The sequence below is a fragment of the Equus quagga genome, chromosome 14, assembly GCF_021613505.1.
Source record: "Equus quagga isolate Etosha38 chromosome 14, UCLA_HA_Equagga_1.0, whole genome shotgun sequence".
Lineage (NCBI taxonomy): Eukaryota > Metazoa > Chordata > Mammalia > Perissodactyla > Equidae > Equus > Equus quagga.
In genome coordinates this window covers 3,848,686-3,872,906 of record NC_060280.1, presented here as the reverse complement: position 1 = coordinate 3,872,906, position 24,221 = coordinate 3,848,686, and the positions used below count along the sequence as shown (strand labels likewise).

The following is a 24,221-nucleotide window of genomic DNA, read 5'->3' as shown; positions in this document are numbered from 1 at the left end:
ACCTCCTGGTGGGTGCTATTATTAAAAATCTTATAATATCCTTTTTTGTGTATATTTAAGGGTGGGGGGGTACTTCCTTTCTAGGCTAAATCCCTTAAGTGAGATTAATGACAGATATATGCCTTTAGCCCTTGAAACATTGTTTTTCAAAATAGATACCCATCTTTCTAGAAACCAAAATCCTTCACTGGAAATTATCCAAAGCACTGCTCCTAGATCAATTTGGTGGGATCAAGAATGAGGAAAAATAAAAGATGGGAGGGGACAGTTCAGTATTGGATTTGGATGTGGTAGAAAATAAGAAGAGATTTATAATCGACGATTTAATTAAAATCCATATGCTTTTGGAGAAATTGATCATCTCTTCCTTAATTCAGTCAGATAGTCTATTAATCTTTCAACAAGGCTGTTATAAAAAAAAAATGATGATAGCACAAAATCCCTGCCTTCTGGAAGGTTCCATTTCAGTGGGAGAGAGAAAAATTTTTTAAAGATCATTGTAATACCGTTGAGCAGTGTTCCCTTGCGGGGGAAGTATGCTACAGGAGGGCAAGCAGCTTTACCTTGGAGCAGTAGGATTCATTATGAGTCTGTGCTGACCTCACAAGACAAAGGGGAACATTGTTAAATACCTTTTCCTGTAACCATCGCCTATATCTGGGAAGCGTAAATTGCCCAACTTTGACAGAAGTACTGCGTGTCCTGTAGACTATTCCTAAAAGTTCAAATAAAGGATCTTATTACAGGTCTTGAATATGCTGAAACCTCCTGCTTAGACTTCTGCTTTGAGTTCACAGCATCTGGCAACTAGGCCTCAACCTCTCCTTAAAGATTCAGTATTTAATTTTAATGTTGACCACCTAAATAGGTAATAGGAACCATGATTCTGTTTGAGCTGTCCCAACTATGCTAAGCATTTTAAGACATAGGTAGTATAGAATTAGTTTTATTGAAAAATAATGTATGAAAAATATCAATTCTTTCCTTTAATTCTGAGCCATGTTTCTTATTTCATCTCAGCAGGTAATGTTCCTCGTGACCCTTTTGCTCAAGCTTATAACTTGATTTGTTTCCCTATTGTATGAGGATTTGTAAGCCTCAATCACCCATAATGAGATCATGTTGTCATCAGACTTAACCTGGTAGGAGTTGGGGATTAGATGAGATGCAGAAGAAGTTTAAGAAGAATCTCACTGAGTAAAGCCAATTTTACCCAGAACCATTCAAGTTCACGGATTTTAATTAACAGTTTGAAATTTGTAATATTACTTGAATTTCAGATGGGTGAGAATTTAACACCGTATTATAGGAGCCCAGGCAAAAGGACACGAGTTGCGTCACAGAGACTTATTAAATGTGATGGAAATTCAACAGACGAATGCAGGCAAACAGGTGCAGGAGCTGAATTAATTTTTAAACCCTACCACTCAGGAGGAATTGCAATGCATCACATTGACAGCCACAGCACGTTGCTAATTTCATTCACAAGCTTAAAAATCTCAATACATTTGAACATGTGAATGTATTAAATTTTAAAAAGTGTAAGTAGCATAAGGGTATCCCAGAACTAAAAATGATCGTTTCTCTCTGGGACTTCAAGTTATTTAGCCAGAAGCATGGTGTTTTTTATGAATGAAATCTATCTTACCACTTCCCCATACAAATTGAGTTCTATTATTGTATACAGTGCAGACTGTTACTAAGCAAGCTTTTCTCTTACTTTTAATGTGAAATCCCTTGTGAGTCAGAGGAAAACTGAGTATTCACTGATCCAGGGCTGGAAGGAGCTTCTCAGTCAATGCTTCCGATGGTGCTAAGTGGTGATCCTCCTGGAGTTAAAGAAAAACAAAGCAAGACTAAATGAAGGCAGAGGCTTTTTTGGTGGTATCATTAAAGGTGGTAAGTTGTAAGCTGGAAACTCAGCAAACTCAGTGTGTTTTCACCAGGAATGTACTTACTTTGGAGTCCCTGGTGCATTTGGGAATTTGATAGAAGCCCTAGAGTATCTCCACATAACGCTGCACAGACACACAAAATCTTACCAAGGCTTCAGAGAGCGCATGAATTTCCACATTCAGCCTACTGTTTATGGTACATCTTGATCTGTGGGACGGAAAGAATATCTCTCATTAAGTGGATTTTCTCTTTTGCCACCTACTGTGCACCAGGCCCTAGACCTTGGACTGGGGATATAAAGGAAAATAGGAAGAGGTATTTGGACCTTTTACAGCCTAGTAGAGGTTAATAGACAAGTAGTATAGAGTGGTAAGTAGTTAGATGAAATATTTATAAAAAGGTCATGCAAAAGCTTCCTTGAAAAGGTGGCACCTTAGTGAGTATTACGGATGAGTAGGCATCAACTTTAAGAAGAGGGAGAAGAGCATTCAAGACTGAGAATGAGAGCAAGGAGCACTGCCCTGTTATGGCTAAAATTGTGTATTTACAGGAAATGCGTAATGACAAGTGTATGGAAATCCTTCAGTCTTCTCTTGCAACATTTCTCAAGAAGTTAAAGAAGAGATAAAAGGAGCTGGCTTTAATTTCCCAAGACTTTAGCCATTTGAGCCCTTTATTCCTAATTGTACACGAGCTGGTCCCCTCATTTTACTTAGCTGGAGAATATTAAGCACTCATTTTTAGAATATAATAACAACTGTAAAACATTCCCCTCCTAGCAGGTGAGTCGAGAAAAGCCCAGTATGTACTGCATTGGATGAGTCTGGATTCTTAATCAAAAACATGTAATCTATAACTACCCAAAAAGTCTTTTGATAATGGCAGCAGCAGCAACTGTTTCTTTTTTAAACCCACTATCAAGAAAGCTGATGAAAAAGAGAGACAAATGCACAGTCTAATAACCTGAGCTAACAAAACATTATTTTCAATAGAACGAAAAGGACAAAAGCCAAAGGTATTCATTACCGTTCCCAGAGTAAGAGACCAGGGCAGTTGCTGCCGCCACCAGATGCGCAGTCTTTAGGCCTGACAATGCCCATCTCCCCAAGGGAAATGTGGAGAGAAAGCCAAACTCTTGCAACTTGATGCAAAGTGATTTGGGTTCCATTACAACATCTCTCAGTAAAAGGCTATTCAGGCTTAAAGTAAAGATTCCACATTCGTTTTCTCCCAGAAAATGAGTGTTATATGAAACACCAGACATGGAATCAGAGCTTCTGGAAATCACTCTAAACCATGTGATTTCATCTTAACTTCCTTAAATTCTAATCAGGAAAAAGGAGATGAGATGGTTTGGTGAACATACCATCTTAAAACTGTATCCTTGTTTTGGGTACACTTTAAAGACAAGGAAACTCAAGAACATCTCAGGAAACTGAAAAATTACAAACCTACATAATAAGATAAGTTGTTTAAAAGAAAAAATAAACAAAACTATTGATGATCTGAGCTTTCAGGATGTGTTTCTCAGATGAACTAGCCAGAAATGTTACGCCTTTCTTCTGAGGAAGTTCACACTATATTACAAAACAGAGTGAAGGGGTGGACTTTGTGTTATAAAGACCTGAGTTTCCATTTGGCTACTTACAATCCCTGTGAACTTGGGAAGAGACATTTAACCCCTCAGTTCTTCACCTTTGAATGGAAATAAAGATATCTACTTCTTAGATCTCAGAATTATTATAGGGGATTTAATGACATAATTAAGATAAGTGGAAAGTGATTAACACAAAACCTACTTTCAGTATTTTCCCAAGTACATTACCCAGAAAAACAAATCCTATGGAATGGATAGTTGTTATTAAAAATTGCAAGTTTCTGTTTCAAAAAGTTTGGAAATGCTAGGTACACAAAGTTAAACAGTTATCTTCAGAAGTTTACCATGCTGATGGATTTTGTGGATCTCTGAGGAGTGTAGCACGCCGCATTTCTGGAACTTACTTGACAGCAGACCTGCTGGTGTTCCGTTGGGGGCTGAAGGTGCAATAGTTCACAAGGTCACTGTTTCCCAGAACAGTAGTTTGGAAAATGCTGTCTATAAGGGGTCAAGATTCTGGTTTTTTTTTTCTTTATGCTCCCTTAACAGTGCGTACAATCCTTCTCTGCAGGCCTCTTCCCAATACGTGCATATCATTCTCAATGGGTGTGAATTCCTGAGGGCAAGGACTGTGTCTTCATGAATGTTTTAGTCCTCAGTGTTTAGTACATTGTGTGTAATAAGTGTTGGCTAAATGAAAGAACAATATATTATTCAGGATATAATTATTGAATTTTACCAAATATTACTGATGCCAGTTTTAATATAAACAATTTCTAGTAGCCTCAGATTTCTTCAGCTAATAAATGGACTAAATACACTGGGGTTTTTGGAACTGTGAAAACAAAAGGCATGGTATAAAATGACTCACGAATATATTTTATCCTTGTGGAAGTATGCCTAAGAAAGAAGATAACCTGTGCAGAAAGGTGCTCCGTGAAAACTAGAGCAAAGGAATAAGAAAAGAATAGAGGAAAAAATTGTGTGCTTAAATGCCAGGATACAAGTTGTATACTTACATGGCAAGAAGAATCTAGAAGTTTAATTACGAGAAATAATCTCCTGGCCGGGTGAATGTAATACAACCTGGAAGGTTTAGGTTACTGAAATTAGGGTTCTTACAATTCTTAGCATCAATTATTAAATAGTCAAGGTCAAAGTAAAAATATTTTTTAGTGATTTCTCATTCCTATGCCATGCTGTCTTCATACTTTTAAGGCCTAAATACTACTCTGTAAACTTATAAGTACACCATTAATTTGTACATAAGGAAAATTTTATACTTGATTTTTGATGCTGGGGTCTTTTAGTCTGATGCCCAAATCCAATAAGCATTACTCAGGTGCTTCCGGGGGTTTAACAGCCCTCTCTCCCACCTACTCTTCTATTAGTCCGGGATGAAAGTAGAATTTCTTTGGCAGAACCTTCAAATTAACGTGCGAAATCCCCTCATCAGCTGCTCCATTTTGCAGCTGAGAATAGTGAATAAATAAAGACGCGAATGGCATTCATACAGTGGCTGCTTTGTGCCAAGTATGCGCTAGGTGCTCCTGAACACTTTCTTCATTTGATCTTCACAATAATCCTGTGAGAAGTGTTGTAATCTCATTTTCTAGTGGAGAAACAAACTCAGAAGTTAAGTGTTATTGCTCCACATCAAATAGCCATAAGAAAGTGAGAGATCTGATCCTTGAACCTAGTTTCTCCTTTCTAGAGCTCATCGCCATTTCTATTATACCGTGTTGTCTTAATGTAAGTATTGTCATTTCTTATGCTTTTCCAGAGGTATGATTAAAATGTATATGTATAAACACAGTACTTACAAAGAGCCTGACCATGACTTAGGTGAAGACAACTATTAAACTTTAATGAAGGACATGTAAAATATTAATGGAAACACTATGTTCCCTGGATGCATTGTTTTGATATTATGATAATGTGAATTTTATCCAAATCACTTTAGAAGTTTACTGTAATTCCAATCAAAATATTTATTATTATATACTTTAAGATTGTTTCTAAATTTAATTTGGAATACTAAATGCATGAGAATACCCAAGAAACTTTGGAAAGAAGGATAATGGGGAGGGGTCATGTCTTGCCCCACCTGATAGCAAAATGTACTGTGAAAAAAAACCACAATAATAATCTGATATTGGCAGAAAAATGGAGAAATACATCAATAGAACACAATTGAGAATCCAGAAGCAGATCTATTTGTATATAGAAATGTAGCGTATGATCAAAGTGGTACTTGAAATGAGTAGGGAAAGAATGTACCGCTTAATAAATGGGACAATTGGCTACATAGTTTTTTTACAAATTAAGTTATATCCCTACCTCATACCATACTAAAACATACATTTCCTATGGATTAAATATTTAAATGTAAGAAATAAAACCAAAAGTATACCAGAAAAATATAGAGTTGATTATAATTTTGGAGTGAATGCAGAAAGCCTTCCTAAACTTGATAAAATCTAAAGGACATAAAAAAAAAGTCTATATAGAAATTTTTAATTTCTGTATGGCAGAAAAACTCTACAAAGTGAAAAGACAGTCACAGTCCAGGAAAAATATTTGCAACTCTACATAAGATACAAAGAGTTTAATATCCTTATTTTATAAATAGCTCTTCCAAATCAATAAGGAAAAAAGCAACATCACGTTGAAAACGAGAACAGAGTTTGTTCAAGCAATTCATACCTGAAATCAAATGGCTATTAGATTTGAAAGGATGCCCAATTCTACTCATGACCAAAGAAATGCAGATTAAAACAATTGTAAGCTATCATTTGCCTACTACTAGACTATTAATCAAGGGTAAAAAAAGAGAGAATTTCTGGTACTAGTGAGGATGTGGGGAGATGGCCTCTCGCATATAATATTCATGGAAGAAAATTCGTACAATCTATTTAGAGAGTAAATTTAGAGGTAGTGATCCAAATCTAAACGAGCATGAGTAGCCTTTGACTTAAGAACTCTAATCCTAGAGACACAGCATCACAGGTTCACATACAGTTACAAATATTTTTCCCAGATTGTGACTGTTTTACTTTGTAGTTTTCTGCCATGCAGAAATTTAAAATACGCAGGTCACATGTTTACTGAAGCAATTTTGGTGACAGCAAAACAGAAACTATCCTAAATATTCCTGCTGTGGAGGCAACATAAGCTCCACTAGAGTAGAGACTGCCTCTGTCGTAATTACTGTTGCATTTCCAGTTAGCTGGGGCTGTGCTGGACACTACAGACATTTGTTAAATGAATAAACGAAATGAATTATGATGCATCTGTACAACTGAAATTACTTTCAAAAGTAAGGTAAGTAAAGAAAGCAAGTTATAGATAATTGTGCAGATCGTTCCCTTCTCATAAATATATATGTATACATACTTTATATACAAAATGTCATAAATGTCTATCAAGAAAAAAGTTGGAAAGTATACCGCTTGGTTGCCTCTTGGGGTGAAATTTAAGGAGTAGTTTACATTAGCATTTTGCTTCATATACAACTGATAATATTTCTTTTTGCTTCTTTTTTTTTTTTAGCAATGACTATGTTTATAACTTTAAAGTATAAATATAATCACTCTTTCCATCCACCAACTCTTCTCGGTGCAAAGGATTTATAGCAGGAGCAAAGTCTCTATTTTCACTGAGTCTGTATTCTGGTGGAAGAAGACAGATGGAAACAAGTAAACATTTGCCCCTGATAAGGTATAATGAAAATAAATAAATAAAACAAAGGGGACTCTAGTGACAGGGTGCTGTTTTTCATAAGTGTAGTCAGAGACTTCCTCTCTAATTTTGTGATGTTTGAGAAGAGACCTGCATGAGGCAGGGGGTAAGCCATCCAGGATGTGAAGGCAGGTATTCTAGATACAGGTCGAACGACCCAGACAGGACCATGCCCTGGCTCAGTGAAGGGTAGGAGCGCAGGGTCAGGAGATGAGGTCAGAGAAAGGGAGCATAGGAAGCAGAGGCTGCATATGACATAGGGACATTTGGCCAAAGCAAGAACTTCAGTGCCTATTTCATGTAATAGGAAGACACTAGCATGTTGAACAGTGGAATGACAGCATCTAACTTTTGCGTGAAAAGGATTGGTCTGGGGGCTGTGTGCAGAATGGTGATGGCTTGGACTAGCGTGATAGCAGTTGACAGAGTTGGTGACAAGTGGTAGGCTCTGGATGTATTCCAGATAGAGAGCAATCAGAATCAGCTGATATGAGAGAAAGAAAAGAGTAAGGATATGAAACTGTCAGGAACTTAGAGAGTACCAACAACAACAAACCTGATCTGGAATGTGAGAAGTGAGTGCCTCTAATGAGGCAGAATTCTTTAACAACTATCTTGAACAGCTAGGACCAATCTCTTAGGTCATGAATTTTCCCAACATTACTGTGAGAGACGTAAGTTCCAAATAATGTCTCCAAATTGTGTTGAAATTAGAACTTGTTATCCCATAGTGAATTTAATGTACCTTTACTTTTAAATGTACATTTTTTTCACATTATGCTTTTTATTTTTTTGGTGAGGAAGATTTGCCCTGAGCTAACATCTGTGCCACTCTTGCCCTGTTTTTTAGTATGTGGGCTGTCAGCACAGCATGGCTGCTAACAGAGTGGTGTAGGTCTGCACCTGGGAACCAAACCTGGGCCACCGAAGCAGAGCTCACTGAACTTAACCACTAGGCCACTGGGGCTGGCCCTTCAATATACATTTTTAAAGTGTACTTAACTTGAAAACATCTTGCTGTTAAATGTATATTAGCTTTTAATTTCCTTTTGTAGTCCGTTTTACTGACATAATTTTGCTATTTTAAAGTATTAGGAGGAAAACTTCTGCTGTTTTGAAGAATTGAGAAAATTTGTCGTTTGGGATTTCATAGGTGTTAAGTGACATAAAGCCCACAGAAAATCTCAACAATATTGTGCACTGATCTTCGGAGGAAAGACGTGGACTTAAATTACTGAAGTTCTTGATGGATTTTTTAATACAAATTTCAAAATCTCACCGTTACATTCTCATACCTTATTTATTTTGTAAAAGAAACAAGCAAAAATAAAATCCACCTTGCACATTTGCTCATTTCAGTTAATAAAGGCTTGCAAGCTTGCATTTCCTAAGGTTAAACTTAGTTTTGCAAGTGCACCATTGCATGTGCAAATGATTGATTCATTAAGGACAGTCCCAGTCAGCATCGGATATCTTTAAATACATGCAAGCAATTCTATTGAGACACTGAAATGGCTAGCAAATTTGAGAGTTCAACTGCTCCATTAAAATCATAATTTGGTACCCACAATCACCTTTAGTCAAAAAAATAGGATATAGGACAGAACCTGTTTCATGACAGTATTTTTAAATTCTGCTCATAATGTTTTCTGTGACTAAAAATACTATGCTCTTTGTTTAGTCACTCATTGATGTGACTGAGTATTATGTTCTTCATATATCCATCCAATGATGTGAAGGAAACTGTAGTAGTGATGCTGCATTTTTATCTATTTATCCATTTATTTTCTTTATTCATTATCTATTCATTATCTTTTCAACAAACACTAGAGTGTTTACTGGAGTAGTTTTCGATCTTGGCTGCAAGTCAAAATCCTCTGTGAAGGTTTTTGAAAGTAGTGATCCTGTGTAATAAACCCCTGAAACTGATTCAGCACGTCTGGACTTTACTGTTTCAGAAGCTCCACAGGTGACTTGTGTGCAGTCAGAGTTAAGAAGCGTAGGCTTCTCTGTTGAGCTTGAGGGATCTGAGAGTGAACACGAAGTAGTCCTGTTGCCGAGGAGGTCAGAGTCCAGTGAGTGCGACAGACAAGGAACCTGGTCATCATGGCAGAGTGTGGTGAGGGCCGCACGAGGGACAGGCGCTCCTCCTCCCACTCAGAACTGGTGCTCACTGGCCCGGTGTCAACTAAGGCCACTGACGGACTAGAAAACACAAAAAGGAGATTTCCTCTCAGCACCAACCCAAATGACCCAAACTGTGGTGGAATCCATATTTTCTGTCTTACCTACTCTATGCCTTAATCAAGTCAATTAGCCATAGGAGACTCTGTGATTATACTCAGGAAACGGAGAAGCAGAGGGCCCAGTTTCTGTTTCTGGTAACAGGATATGGAGCTGAGAAGGGGAAGAAGGATTGCAAGCAGTGAGCTCCTCAAGAGCGGGGACCAGGTCTCACTGTTTTCTTTCTGTGGCCTAGTTCCGAGTCCAGCACATGGATGGGCATGGGACCTGGTATAGCTTTTGAATCCTTTTCCCCAATGACTTGTAGACAGATGTTCCTGCCTCGTCTGTGCAAACCTGAAAGAAGTCTCTCCCTTGCTCTCTGACCAGTGACTTTCCCAAGGAAACCCATTTTTGCTACGTCAGAGGCACAGGACATTTACTCATTGTCTTTAAACTCTCTAATTCAGACAGAGAAACCTTGCTTAATCCTTTCTTGTCTTCTTGTCTGTTTGTACCATTGCCAGTTGATGTTTTGTTTTTACTACTTTAAATTTCATTACCATATGCTGTTTTATATTCTTTTGTTGCTTTTTTATTTCATCTTACACAATCTGCATTGCCAAGCTTTCTTCCTATAAATTACAGACATAAAGGAAGGGTAGCCCTGGAAATTGAACCTAATTAAATAAGGAAGGATATGTGCCTTTGATCTCCAGAACAGCACCAAAAAGCTCCACAAAACACGGTGCCCATTGCGATCATTTGTCATCTCCTGGTCCCTAAAGATGCAACTTAGGAGGTTGACAGGACATACCTAGAAATTCTTTCCAGGAAACCCAATGGACATAGTCCAGATTACAGTTCCCTAAACAAAAGTAAGGAAGCCCCAGAAGAAGGCTACATGGATTAAAGCTACATGGGCTACATGGATTAAAGTTACCCTATTATCTTCAGGACCATCCATTCCTGAATACAGTCATGTGCCACATAATGACATTTTGGTCAAAAATGGACTATGTATACAATGATAATCCCATAATATTAGTACCATATAGCCTAGCTGTGTAGTAGGCTGTACCTTCTGGGTTTGTGTAAGTACCCTCTTTGATGTTCACACTATGATGAAATCAGCTAAGGACAATTTTTCAGACCATATCCTCGTTAAGCAATGCATACCTGTATAAATGAAAGCTCTTTTTCTTTCTCCATGATATGATATTGGCAAGGCCTAAAAGAAAAGCTTGTCTGATCACAGTGATGTTAATTTGTCAGCTCCAGATTCATATATAGTGTAGATGTACTTAAGGTGAATATGAAATTATATAAACTTGAAGTTGCATAATAGCAAATATTAATAAAGTCTCACTTTATGTGAATACTTTGAAATAAAAACAGATTCTATCAACTAAAAGAATTAGTCAGGAATCTCACAGTCTCACAGATAGCTGGCTGAATGAATTATAAACTATAATTCTGCCATAGGAAGGTGCCATTTTCACCAGTAAACAGAAATGCCTACCATACTTTGTAGTGTCAAATGAACCAATGCCATTGTTTATATTAGAACTTCTATGGTGATTTCAGACATTATTTTGTTATTTTAACATTTGCTATTTTCTTTAGTTTTCAAAATTATATTCAGTGACAAAAGTAAGCAATCGTTTATTAAGCTCTCTGCCTTTTTATTATCTCATCAGTTTAGTTAATATGTAGCCAGTCATGGCTAATTTGGCACTGTGTTAAAAACCACATCTTCAGGGGCCAGCCCCGTGGCCAAGTGGTTAAGTTCACCCGCTCCGCTTCGGCGGCCCGGGGTTTCGCCAGTTCTGATCCTGGGCACAGACATGGCACCACTCATCAGGCCATGTTGAGGTGGCATCCCACATGCCACAACTAGAGGGACCCACAACTAAAAGTATACAACTATCTGCTGGGGGGATTTGGGGAGAAAAAGCAAAAAAAGAAAAGATTGGCAAGTTGTTAGCTCAGGTGCCAATCTTTAAGGGGAAAAAAAAAACCCATGTCTTCAAATACGTATCTTTGAAATATGAGGAAAATGCAAAGAAAGCTAAGCCATTACCATGCTGAGCCATGCTTTTAATTTCTACAAAATATTAGAGGTAATGTTAGAAAAAATTTTTTTAAAGCATTAAAGCAAAAATATTCTACAGTATTTCTTGATCCATGTGCTTCATGAATGTTTACCTCCTATTTTATGTTAAAATTTATGTACATTAAAATATATTTTATATTACATCCCTCCTTTGAGAAAATTAGTGTTGCCTCATGAAGTCCTTCAGGAAAGGAGCCTTCCTGAAACACCCTCTAAATCGAAACCCTAAACGTGACGAGTTGCGTGTGTTGTCAGACCCTTAGGATGTTTCGAAGCACGTTTCCCAGTGACCATACTCTTTCCCTGGAAAATGGAGAAATTGAGTAGCAAATGGAAGGAAGTTGACTTCCCTGCTCAGCGTTGCCTTTGACGTTCTGTGTCTGAGAGACCTGGCCATTAGAACATAAATTCCCCAGTGTCTAACATTTTCCAGCCTTTCAGGAAAGTAGTTTTGTAGAGAAAAGAGTGAGCCCATACCATTGATTTATTTGACTTCAGGCAGCCAGGTTCTCAGCTCCCTGGCACATGTAAGATATTATTTCTCCCCTTCTCTGTCCAGTTCCCTAAGCAGATCAGTCAGATATGTCTTACTGCACTACTGGAGCTACAGACCGCTAAAATGTGCGATAAGGCACCAGCCTTGTATAAGTCACCTTACTGTGAGAAGCGTGTGAGGGGAGTCAGTGCCAGGATTGCATCATGCTCTCAGATCTTCATGCACAGGAAGTCTGGACTGGAAAGATTACTTCTCCATGCGATGGTGTTCCTAGAAATAAAAATACAGAGTTTTGATTAATCAAATCAAAACTTAAATTAAAAATTTCTGTATAAATTCATTGAACATTATACTTTAATATCATTTGTATGCCAATGGAGTAAGTCTAAGAAAAATGATATTTGTTGATTAATTTAAAAATCAACATTTTTTTGTTAATTCCAATTCGTGAAAAGTAGATGGGGCTTGTCTATTTTGGTGTGCATGTTTTAAAATATTATAAAATAATATTATACATGTATTATTTTGTAATTCGCTTATTTTACATATTCTAGACACAATCCCTTGTCAGATATTTGATTTACAGGTTTTTCCCCCAGTCTTTGGGTTATCTTTTCACTTTCTTGATGGTGTCCTTTGAAGGACTAAAGTTTTTAATTTTGATGAAGTCCAATTGTCTATTTTTTTCTTCTGTTGCTTATGATTTTTGTGTCATATCTAAGAATCTTTTGCCAAATTAAAAGCTATGAGGATTTATCCCTGTGTTTTCTTCTAAGAGTTTCGTAGTTCTTGCTCTTACATTTGGGTCTTTTACCCATTTTGAGTTAATTTTTATATATGATTAAGGGGCCAACTCCATTCTTTTGTATGTGGCTATCCAGTTGTCCCCACACCATTTCTTCTAAAGATTAGTTTTTTCCTATTGAATGGTCTTGCATCCTTATCAAAATTCATAGTTGATCATAGGGGCCAGCCCACGGCACAGCAGTTAAGTTTGCACATTCTGCTTCGGCGGCCCGGGATCCACCGATTTTGGTTCCCAGGTGCAGACCTACGCATCTCTTGTCAGGCCATGCTGTGGCAGGTGTCCCACATATAAAGTAGAGGAAGATGGGCATGGATGTTAGCTCAGGGCTACTCTTCCTCAGTAAAAAAGAGGAGGGTTGGCAGTAGATGTTAGCTCAGGGCTAATCTTCCTCAAAAAAAAAAAAAAATCAGTTGATCGTAGATATATGGGTTTATTTCTGGGCTTTCAATTATATTCCATTGATCTCTATGTCTATGGTTGAACCAGCACTGTCTCAGTTACCATTACTTCATAGTATGTTTTGAAATCCATAAGTTTGAGTCCTCATATCTTATTCTTTAATTTTTTTTTTCAGGGTCATGTTGGCTGTTCTGGGTCTCTCACAATTCTATATGAATTTTAGAATCAACTTGTCAATTTGTACCAAAAAGTCAGCTGGGCTCTGATAGAGACTGCATTGAATCTTAGATCAGTTTGGGGAGTATTGCCATCTTAAACAATTTTTTCCAAAAAGTTTTGTAGCTTTCTTAGCATAAATTTTGCACTTCTTTTCTTAACTTTATTCCTAAGTATTTAGTTCTTTTTGATGCTTTATGAAGAGAATTGTTTTCTTAATTTCACTTTGGATTGTTCATTGTAGGTGTTTAGAAACACAGCTAATTTTTGCATGTTAATTTTGTATCCTGCTGCTTTGCTGAATTTGTTAGAATTGTTAGTTCTAACAGGGTTTTGTGTGTGTGTAAACTTTAGTGTTTTCTGCATATAAGATTATTTGCTCTGAAAACAGAGAGAGTTTTACTTCTTCCTTTCTGATCTGAATGCCTTTTATTTCTCTTTCTTATCTAGTTACTCCAACTAATACTTACAATACTATGCTGAAGGGAAGTGGTGAAAGTGGACATCCTTGTCTTGTTCATGATCTTTGAGGAAAAGCTTTCTGTCTTTCATCATTGAGTATGATGTTAGCTGTGGGTACTCATATATGGCCTTTATTATGTTGACGTACTTTCCTTATATTCCTGGTTTCTTGAGTGTTTTTATCATGAAAGAATATTTCATTTGCTTTTTCTGCATCAGTTGAGATGATCATGTTTTTTTTTTTTTCCTTCATTTTGTTAATGTGATGTATTACATCAGTCAGTTTTCATGTGTTGAACTATCTTTGCATTCCAGGAATAGATTCCACTTGGTTATGGTGTATAATCCTTTTAATATTGCTACTGAATTTGGTTTGCTAACATTTTGTTGAGGATTTTTATGTCTATATTTATAAGAGATATTGATCTGTAATTTTCTTGTGATGTCTTTGGTTTTAGTTTCAAGGTAATAGTGGTCTCATAGAATAATTTGAGAAGTGTTCCCTCTTCTTCAGTTTTTTGGAAGAGTGTGAGGTACTGTTATTAATTCTCTGAATGGTTGGCAGAATTTAACAGTGAAGACATGTGGACCTGGGCTTTTGTTTGTGGGTTGATTTTGATTACTGATTCAATCCTTTCCATTGTAACAGATCTATTCAGATTATGTATTTCTTCTTGAGTCAGTTTCAGTAGTTTGTATTTTTCTAGGATTTAGCAGTTCTAGTGAGTGTGTATTGGTATTTTATTGTGGTTTTAATTTGCATTTCTATAACTAATAATGGTGTTGAACATCTTTACAAATGTTTCTTGGCTATTTGTCTATCTTTTGTGAAATGTCTGTTCAAATTTTTTGCCCCTTTTTTAAATAGGTTGTTTGACTTATTAATAAGTTGTGAGATTTCCTTACATATTCTGAATAAGAGAGTTTGTCAGATATGTATATTATGATTTTAGTGTTTACTCTTAAGTCCGTGATCCATTTTGAATTAATTTTTGCGTATAGTGTGCAGTAAGGGTTGAAGTTCATCTTCTTTTGTACAGATCTTCACTTTCACTGAAAATCAGTTCTTTCTCCATTGAATTCACTTGACAACTTGGTCAAAAAACAGTTGCCAATATAAATGTGGGTCTTTTTCTGAGATGTCTAAATCTTGAGAACTATGTTATTTGGTGCATATACATTTATAGTTCTAGCTTACTGCTGTACTATCTTTTTCTCAATAGGAAGTGTTTCTCTCTGGGTCTAATTCTTCTTTTAAAAAGTTTATTTTGGGGGCTGGCCCCACAGTGTAGTGGTTATAAGTTAAGTGTGCGCCTCTTCAGTGGCCTGGGTTCACAGGTTCAAATCTCAGGCATGGACCTGCACCATTCATCAGCCATACTGTGGTGGCAACCCATATACAAAATAGAGGAAGATTGGTGCAGATGTTAGCTCAGGACTAATCTTCCTCAAGCAAAAGAAAAAAAGAGGAAGATTGGCAACAGATGTTAGCTCAGGGCCAGTCTTACTAAGCAAAAAGAAAAAAAAATGTTTATTTTGTCTAACATAGTCTCTCCAGGTTTTTTACACTTATCGTCTACATGTTATATCTTTTCACAGCCTTTTTCTTGCTTTTACTTTTATTTGTGTTTTTATAGTTAAAGTGCATTTCTCTAAACAATGTGTAGTTAGGTCTCACTGTTTCTCAGTCAGATAATCTCTGCATTTTTATTGGAGTGTTTAATACGTTTATATTTAATGTCATTATTGATTTATTTGGATTTATTGTCTGCCATTTTGCTATTTGTCTTCTCTTAGTCTCGTTTTTGTTTTCCTGTTCTTCTCTTCTGCCTTCTTTTGTGTTAAACGCTATTTTTTGTGGACAATTTTTATTCTCTATTAGCTTTATTTCTTTGCATTATTTTTATTTATTTCTCTAGGGACCACAATATCAACTTTAACTTCCAGGAAAATGTAGCAACCTTGCAATAGTATAGTTTCATTTACCCACTCTCATCCTTTTTGCTTTTGCTGTCAAATAAGTACATACGCATACCTGTATTATAAACCTAAGAATATTGTGTTATAATTTTACTTAAAAAATCCTGTCTTTTAAAGAAATTAAGAGGAGAATGAATATATATAAAATAACATAATTAATATTATATAATATATACAATATAGAATAATATAATTATATAATACATTAATCATATATGTTTTCTTCCTTCATTCCTTTCTGAATATCCATGTTATCACCTGTTATCCTTTGATTTCAGTGTGAAGTATTTTCTTTAGCATTTCTTGAATGTAGACTTGTTAGCAATGAATTCTCTTGGCTTTTATTTATTTCAAAATGTCTTTGAATCTTTAATTTTGAATAATAGTTTTAGAATAGCCTTCTTGGAAGACAGATTTTTTTCCTCAACAATTTGAATGTTATTCCAGTATCTTATAGCCTCCCTTGTCCTAATGAGAAATGAGTTGTTAGTCATACTTTTTGTTCTCCTTTGTGTAATGTATTATTTTTCTGTTTTATTCAAGATTTTTCTCATTATCTTTGGCCTGTAGTTTGATTATGATGTGGTGAGGTGCAGTTTTTTTTGTTTATTCTATTTGGGGTTAATTGAACTTCTTACAGCTGTGAGTTAATGTTTCTCACTTAAGTTGGGAGGTTTTTCACTACTATTTCTTCAAATATATGCTGCCTCTTTCTCCTTCTCTACTCTGTGTTTGACTCCAGTTAGCCCTGTGAGTCATGAAGGATGTTTCTGACATAACAGTTTTAAACCTTGGTAGAATGCTTGGAAATAAAAGGGAGAAGTATGGATGAAATGCCACAATTTTCTAAGGAAATTTAGTTCCTGAAATATGCCTACACACAACACAACTCAGTAGATTTACAGTGGAAAATATTAATGTTACCTGTCCTCTTTTCCTGTTTTTTACAAAATCTGTTTTTGTAGGTGCATTTCCTCCCTCTGCTATTTATGCACGAAAAGACTTGCTACAACGATCCACCCATATTGCTACCAAGACTTTCCAAGCTTTTCGAATATTTGTGAATGATGAGCTCAATGAACTTTACACAGGATTGAAGACAGCTCAGAAGTTTCTGAGACCTGGTGGTCGTCTTGTTGCCCTCTCATTCCATTCACTAGAGGATCGCATCGTCAAACGATTCTTGCTTGGGATAAGCATGGCAGAAAGGTTTAACCTAAGTGCTAGACAGAAGGTGATACAATCTTCACAATTGGGTTCAGGTCATAAAAACAAGGAGGGAGGCTCTATGGGAAGGGCCCCTTTAATGTGGGAACTGATTCACAAGAAGGTGCTTACTCCAGAAGATCAGGATGTAGAGGATAACCCCAGAGGGCGCTCGGCCAAGCTTAGAGCGGCTATCAAATTATGAGAAAGAAAGTTATCATCATCTGATCCTTCAAGTTTTCCCTCACAGTTTCTCTTAATATTTTTCATGTGATACTCCTGCACAGCTTAATATAAGAAAGTACGTGATATAGAGATCTGTACTATATATGTGTGGAAGTTGAGAGTATTTAGCCTTTTTCTTTTGTCAAAAAGAAAATGTCGGAAATATTAGCATGACACAGAAAGTTCAACTCAAGGAGCAGCAGCATCTTAAAACTGGAAAAATGTGTTTGTTTTAGCATTCTATTTGACTTTTGAAATGCAGTGCTTTCTCTAACAAGAAATTTTTTTAAAAAAAAAAAAGAATACTATGTGTATTTATCTAAATGTTAACTCAAGTTGTCAAAAGAGAGAGATTATAATTATAGCTGCATGCCCTAAATTCTGAATTTAGATATTCAGATTTGCAACAGACTTTCTATGGCTCAAATAATTAATAATGATCGTGGAATGAATTTTAATTTCCCTACTTAGGAATAATCACTATAGCTTTCTCAAATATACATATTATGCAAATTTTAAATTTTCAAGTATCATTTTTTAAATGTATCATACCGATAAATTTCATTGTTGAAATTGTAGTGTTCATTGTCTTAAAGGGATTTTTCAGTGTGATATATACTGTGTTTTCATAGATTGAAAAGTAAAAATGTAGACTTGCTCTAAGAGCCCTCACAGAGAATGTTTCACAAAACTTATATTTAAAGTCAATTGTGTTTATTTTAATAGTAGCCCAGAATGCCTTTGATAAATAATAAAATCTCTCATCATTTGACTGCTTCATTTTTCACTTGAGCTATTCAAAGTAATTCAACCAAGTCTATTTGAAATAGAAAAGTCTGTGATGTATTCAAGTTATTAAAATCAATGCACCCTTAATGTTTTTACTTACAGATAGTAGCTGTAATTGTCAAATGTTTATTCAGGAAAAGTTCACTTATTAGAGGATTCTTTAACAAATTGATGAGATTGAGTCATAATTCACATATCAACTTTTTATACATAAATATGCACTTTTAATTTTTTCAGTTATTCAGCAAGTACAGAACTACGCAGAGAAACAGTGGTGAGTAGAATACACATAGCCCACGGTACCTGTCCTGTGGAGTTTATAGTCTAGGGGAAGAGAGCTAGATTAAATAATCACAAAAATCGATATAAAGTTGACACGTTACAGTAGTAAATACTACAAAGAGGTGATACAGGGTACGGCAAGAACACCTGACAGGGATTTCATCTACTGAAGGAAACCAGGTCTGACAAAGTGGTGCTCGTGTCATGACCTGAAGGATAAGTAAGATAATTAGTCAAAGGGTGCATGGGCATGTCAATTAAAGGTGCATGTAAATGATTGTTTTCTTAAGTAGTTATCTTTGAAATCATATTTATTCTATTAATTTTCTCAGTAAACTATTTATTCAAATACAGGAAAAATTCATCTTCTCAATTGTGATTGCAAATTCTAAATTGAATACAAGTGAATAAAATATCAACAGAACTATATGGGCATATGATAAGAATTAAATACTTGAATTTACCTCAGACTTACTTTATCTACCTCTGTAAAATTTAGCTTTATTTCCCAAACTTGTTTATTGCTTTTACTTTAGAGGCTATATTCAAATCTGAACAATTCTGCAGTGAAATAAGAAATAGAAAATATTCTAGGGAACTGTGTGCTCAAATTAGAAACAAATGAATGCACCTAGCTTAATCCCCTGAGTCCTTCCCGCAAATGTTATGTTTCTGTTTGTATGTAAGTCATAGTTATAAATGAGAAAGATTCCCAAAAGAAAGTTCCCAACCAGGTATCTGATTAGAAATTAAAAGATCACACTCTTGCATTCAACAATAGTTCACCTTTTTCATCAATCATTTTTGGATCCTCTATGTTACGGGAATTTTTTCTTCAATGTTAAATGGAAACTGAACGGCATTGTCTTGGATAGTGTGCCCCCAAAATTCATGTCCTTCTCAGAACCTCAGAATGTGATGTTATTTGGAAATATGGTCATTGCAGGTCTAAGTAGTTAAGATGAGGTCATACTGGAGCAGGCCAGGCCCTTAATCCTGTATGTCTGGTCTCCTTATAAGAAGAGGAGAAGAGAGACAGAGACACAGGGAAGAATGCCACATGAAGACGGAGGCAGAGATTGGAGTCGTACATCTACAAGCCAAGGGACATCAAGGATTGCTGGCGACCATCAAAAGCGAGGTAAGAAGCGTGGAATAGATTGTCCCTCAGAGTCCTAAGTAGGAGCCAGCTCTGCCGACACCTTGATTTTGGACGTCCAGCTTCCAGACAGTGCGAGAATGAATTCCTGTACTTTAAGCCACCCTGTTGGTGGTAATTTGCTGTGGCAGCTCTAGGAAACTAATACTCTGGCAGAAAAAATCTTCAGTAATATGCCTGAAAAAAATCATTCTTCAATTAACACAAAATTGGTTTCAAAATGTTGTAGTATAAAAATATATTAACTATTTTCTGTAATTAGGCTATTTACCACGATCTTGACTACTTCTAAGTCTTTGTTGTAGGATGAATAATAAAATATATAAATGCGTTTTAAATGGTTAACTCTGGAGAATGGTTTTGGGAAATTAAAAAAATACATATAGAAGATGAAAATTGATTACTAAAATGAATGTGCATTGCTTTTCTAATAAAACATAAAGAATCTAAAACAAGCAGTAGCTTACATTTCTGAATCTCTGTATCAACTACCTTCTACTGATCATTTTAACATAGCGTTGATGCCATTGTGTAGTACATCAGTTCTTAGGTTTCATTTCATCACTTATTAAAAAATTTAATAACTGCACACAATTTTTAGTTGATATCCCTATTTTGTGTATTCATTTTGTTTTAAAAATAATGTATTAGTTACTATGTAATCCTCCTTTGAAGTTTCTAGGATTTCTTTTTCCTTTTTCTCCCCAAAGCCCCCCGGTACATAGTTGTATATTCTTTGTTGTGGGTCCTTCTAGTTGTGGCATGTGGGACGCTGCCTCAGCGTGGTTTGATGAGCAGTGCCATGTCCGCGCCCAGGATTCGAACCAATGAAACACTGGGCCGCCTGCAGTGGAGCGCGCGAACTTAACCACTCGGCCACGGGGCCAGCCCCTCTAGGATTTTTTTTTAAGAGATATTGATCGTATCTATCTTTTCTATTTCGTGTAATATATGATATATGATTCGTGCTCAAATTCATTTATGTTGAACTATTTATTATGTTATGACCAATAGTTTAAAAGAATACAATGTGCCTAACTAGATTTTTGAAGTTACCTAATAGCTCTTAAAATTCACTTGCAAATATTTGAAAATCATATTTTCTTTAGTCTTTGTAGAGTATTATGTATCTTCGGAGATTCATAAAAGTCTTTTTTCTAGTTTTTGTTTTTAAATAAGAAGCAGAGATAATGATGAATCTATACCACAGACTTTAAAAAATAATTTTAATTTCATCTGAAATTGCATTCAAAAAGTATGAGATGAATTCAAAATGTACCTCAAGTACAAAATTTGTATCAACACTTTCATTTGGTTAAAAAAAAGTTGTGTACATGTATTCATTCAATAAGCATTTATGAAAGGCTGACTATTTAGGAAGAAATGAAAAATACCTCTCTCATGTCTCTCCTAGTTTTTATACTCCTTCCCTTTGCCTTTGTCTGTTCACATTGGTATGTGAATTTCTTATGCCAACTGAGGTGACAGTGATTTATGTTTCAGCTTTAGTCTGGAAGAAAGAAATAGTGGCAATATTAGCATGTACTCTTGAAAACTAAACCCTACATTTTAGAATCTTTGTAATGGATAAGAATTAACTAAAAATTGCTTCTGGTTAAAATTTGATAATATTTATTTTAATGTAGCTATTTTTCTATTGAGTTTTTGTGATTGTTGCAGTATCCTAATAGATATTTTTTGTGTAAGCAACATTCTGCAATAGAAAGGGATATGCATTAAAATGTAAATAGAATTTTATGAGGTGCTTGATAAATGTAAACTTAATGACAGAACTCCTGGTCAGAGATATATTTTTCTCAGAACCACAATGCCATATGTTCAATGTCGAATGAAGCGTGATTTGTAAAAATCAGCGTCATATTCTAAAGAGGCTGGGTTGTATAACAAGCGTTACTATTTTTATATTGTTTTCTCAAATTTCATCTGTTTATAGCTACTATTTCCAACTAATGTTTGGTAACACACAGCGTGATCTCCTTCAAATACTAAGAGAAAGTTTATAAATTATTTTTTTAAAGTCTGATTACAGTATACATTTTCAAAGACATTGAAAGTTCAATAGAATTAATTATTCAAAATGCAATGGTGATTGTTCACAATGGCTGTCATTTCAGTGGGCCTTAAAATTCTTCACAGACTTTGACAACCTCCCTCTTTTCTCACATAATCTACTGAAATTGTTAGATAACAAAGTAAAGAAATAAAATTTAATGCTCTGATATGCACAGTAGGACATGTCTCTTTGGTCATGTCACATCTCCTAAGGGATGTTCAGTATTTAATACCTTAAATACTGAACAAGTTTTCTCCCAGTAGCATATGCCCTATTAAACATATCATTGCCCAGACACTAAAATACAAAGCTGAAATCACACAAGAGGAACACTCTATTTCTGATTCTTGAGTAATAGTTTCTGTCCATTAAATTCCATCTTAATGCTTTGGCCAATAATACTTGCACAGGGTGAGTATTTGTATTGTTAAGCAATCAAATCGTATGATTCCACATTCTTTGACAAGGAAAAGTATTATTACCCAACTCTTATAGGTGCTAAATTAAGAAGAAGGCTGCATAGCATTGTAAATAACATCATTGGCTTTAGAGTCAGAAAAATGAATTTGAATTCCAGGTCTACAGATATTAGCTGAATATATGAACTTAGGCATGTTCTTTAATCTCCTGAATCCTCCTTTATTTCACTTTAAAATGAGGATAGTATTGGTACTTTCTCATCAAGTTGCTGTGAATCAAATAGAAAATACTCAATAAATATTTATAATTACCAAAATATAACTCATATTTCTGGACGCCATCAATAAGGACATGTACGCTTCATTCCTGGTAGTTTTAAGTGCAGCTTCTGCATCACTAGCAGCAACTGATTTGGTTATAGTCAGTTTATTATTTGGGAATTTTATTCCTATTTATTATTTATTTAGCACCTCCAGTGTTTGCTATACCTTGACAAGGCATATAAAACACATAGTTATTGTCCTTGTATAGTTTCCATTTGTAGGAAAACAAATTGGGGGAAAAAAGAACGAGTTGCTCAAGTTATTTGGCATTCATTCATTTAGGACAAAGTTTTTGTCCTCCTACACTTCCATATTAGTAAGTGGCTGACCTAAGTGGTTCTTATAGTAATATTCTCCAAAATACATTTTGAGAGGGAAAAGGAAATGAGAACCTTGCGATATATGAGATGGGAGATTGCTATAGGGGTATAAAAAGGTTTCCTACTCTGTACTCTAAAGTCACTGAGAAGAGACTAAAGGACCAATAAAATGTGAGTGTTGCAGACGTTAAAAGGAGAATAACTGGTGAAAGGTAAGTAGATTGTTCATGCTTAGAAGGAGCTGATGATCTTCTCTCTTATAGCACCACAGAGATAGATATTATCAGAACCGGATCCATGTAATTCCCACCTGCTTACCTTCACCTCAGCATTTCTAAATCCCCATTTTGTACTCCCGTTGTCTCAGCGGAAAGCTTATCCCTGCTTCTCGTCTTTCTATCTTCTCCAGGACTTACTTCAAGCAATTTTGCTTGCCCCCTCCAGTCTTTAATCCATTCTCCACTGGTATCTTTCCTCCAATCTACAAACATGCTCAAAAGTGTCCCATGCTAAGAGCAAACAATAATAACTAAAATCTCTCCCTGACTCTGTTTCCCTTACCAAAATACTGCCCATTATTCTGCTTTTTTTTTCATAACTTGATTTCTTAAAGAAAGTCTACAGTACCTCCACCTCCTCACCTATCTTTCATTTATCTGAATCCAGGACACTCTTTCTAAGAAATTGTTCTCTAAAGGATTAGTGGTGACCCCTTAATTACCAGATGCAATATCCTAGTCTCCCTCTTGACTTACTTGATTTCTGCAGCATTTGATAATGTTGATTTATCCTTCCATAAAAATCTGTTCTTCATTGCATTCTCCAAAATCACTCCTTCTGTAGCTTTATCTCTCTAACATTCCAATTCTTTCACTAGATCCTCTTCCTCTCTCTATGCCATCAAGTGAGACCTTGTCTCCTGTGATTTGTTCACAAGGTGGTAGTCCTAGGGATGTGCGTTCAGTGGAGGCAGTGCTGTGTGAAATCACTCCATGATCATCCATGGAGTAGATGAGAGATGGATAGTTTGCCAAGATTACAAACAGTGGAAGGAACAGAGATTGGAGTCTTCCTGGATGATAAAATTGGCATCAAATTCAATAAAGTATGTACTAACCAGGATTTTAGCTTTTGTAATGGCAGACAATAATTTAGACCAATCATTCCACTGAGAACAACAAGAAAACCTGGAGAAAATGATTTTTATAAGTCTCTTTGCAGGCATGAGAGAGCAAATAAGACAGTGAAAAATATCCAGAAGAAGAAGGAAACCAAAAAAGGTTAGCCCACCATTTATAGCTGCCAGTTACCAATTCCAGAAGTGGAAGCTGAGAAACTAAACAGGACTTCTGACAGTCTTTTGGAGAACAGGAGACCTTAAAACACTTCAGGTCCTTCAACTGGACCTTGAAGGAAGTGAAACTCAGTTTCAAATCATCTTAGTCCTAGAATTTGAATTAAATTGATCCTGGATGCTACAGTTCCTAAG

General features: G+C 35.8%; 1 protein-coding gene across 2 annotated transcripts in view; it reads left to right on the top strand.

Moving 5' to 3' along the window:
- Nucleotides 1–20,190, top strand: part of METTL15 (methyltransferase like 15) — a 185,849-nt gene extending 165,659 nt beyond the window's left edge. For both annotated transcript variants that reach the window (XM_046638395.1, XM_046638396.1), the window contains exon 6: nucleotides 16,900–20,190. In XM_046638395.1, the coding sequence (XP_046494351.1) occupies nucleotides 16,900–17,345 (446 nt within the window). In that variant the 3' untranslated portion in view covers nucleotides 17,346–20,190. The remainder of the gene's footprint in view (nucleotides 1–16,899) is intronic.
- The last annotated feature ends 4,031 nt before the right edge of the window (nucleotides 20,191–24,221 follow it).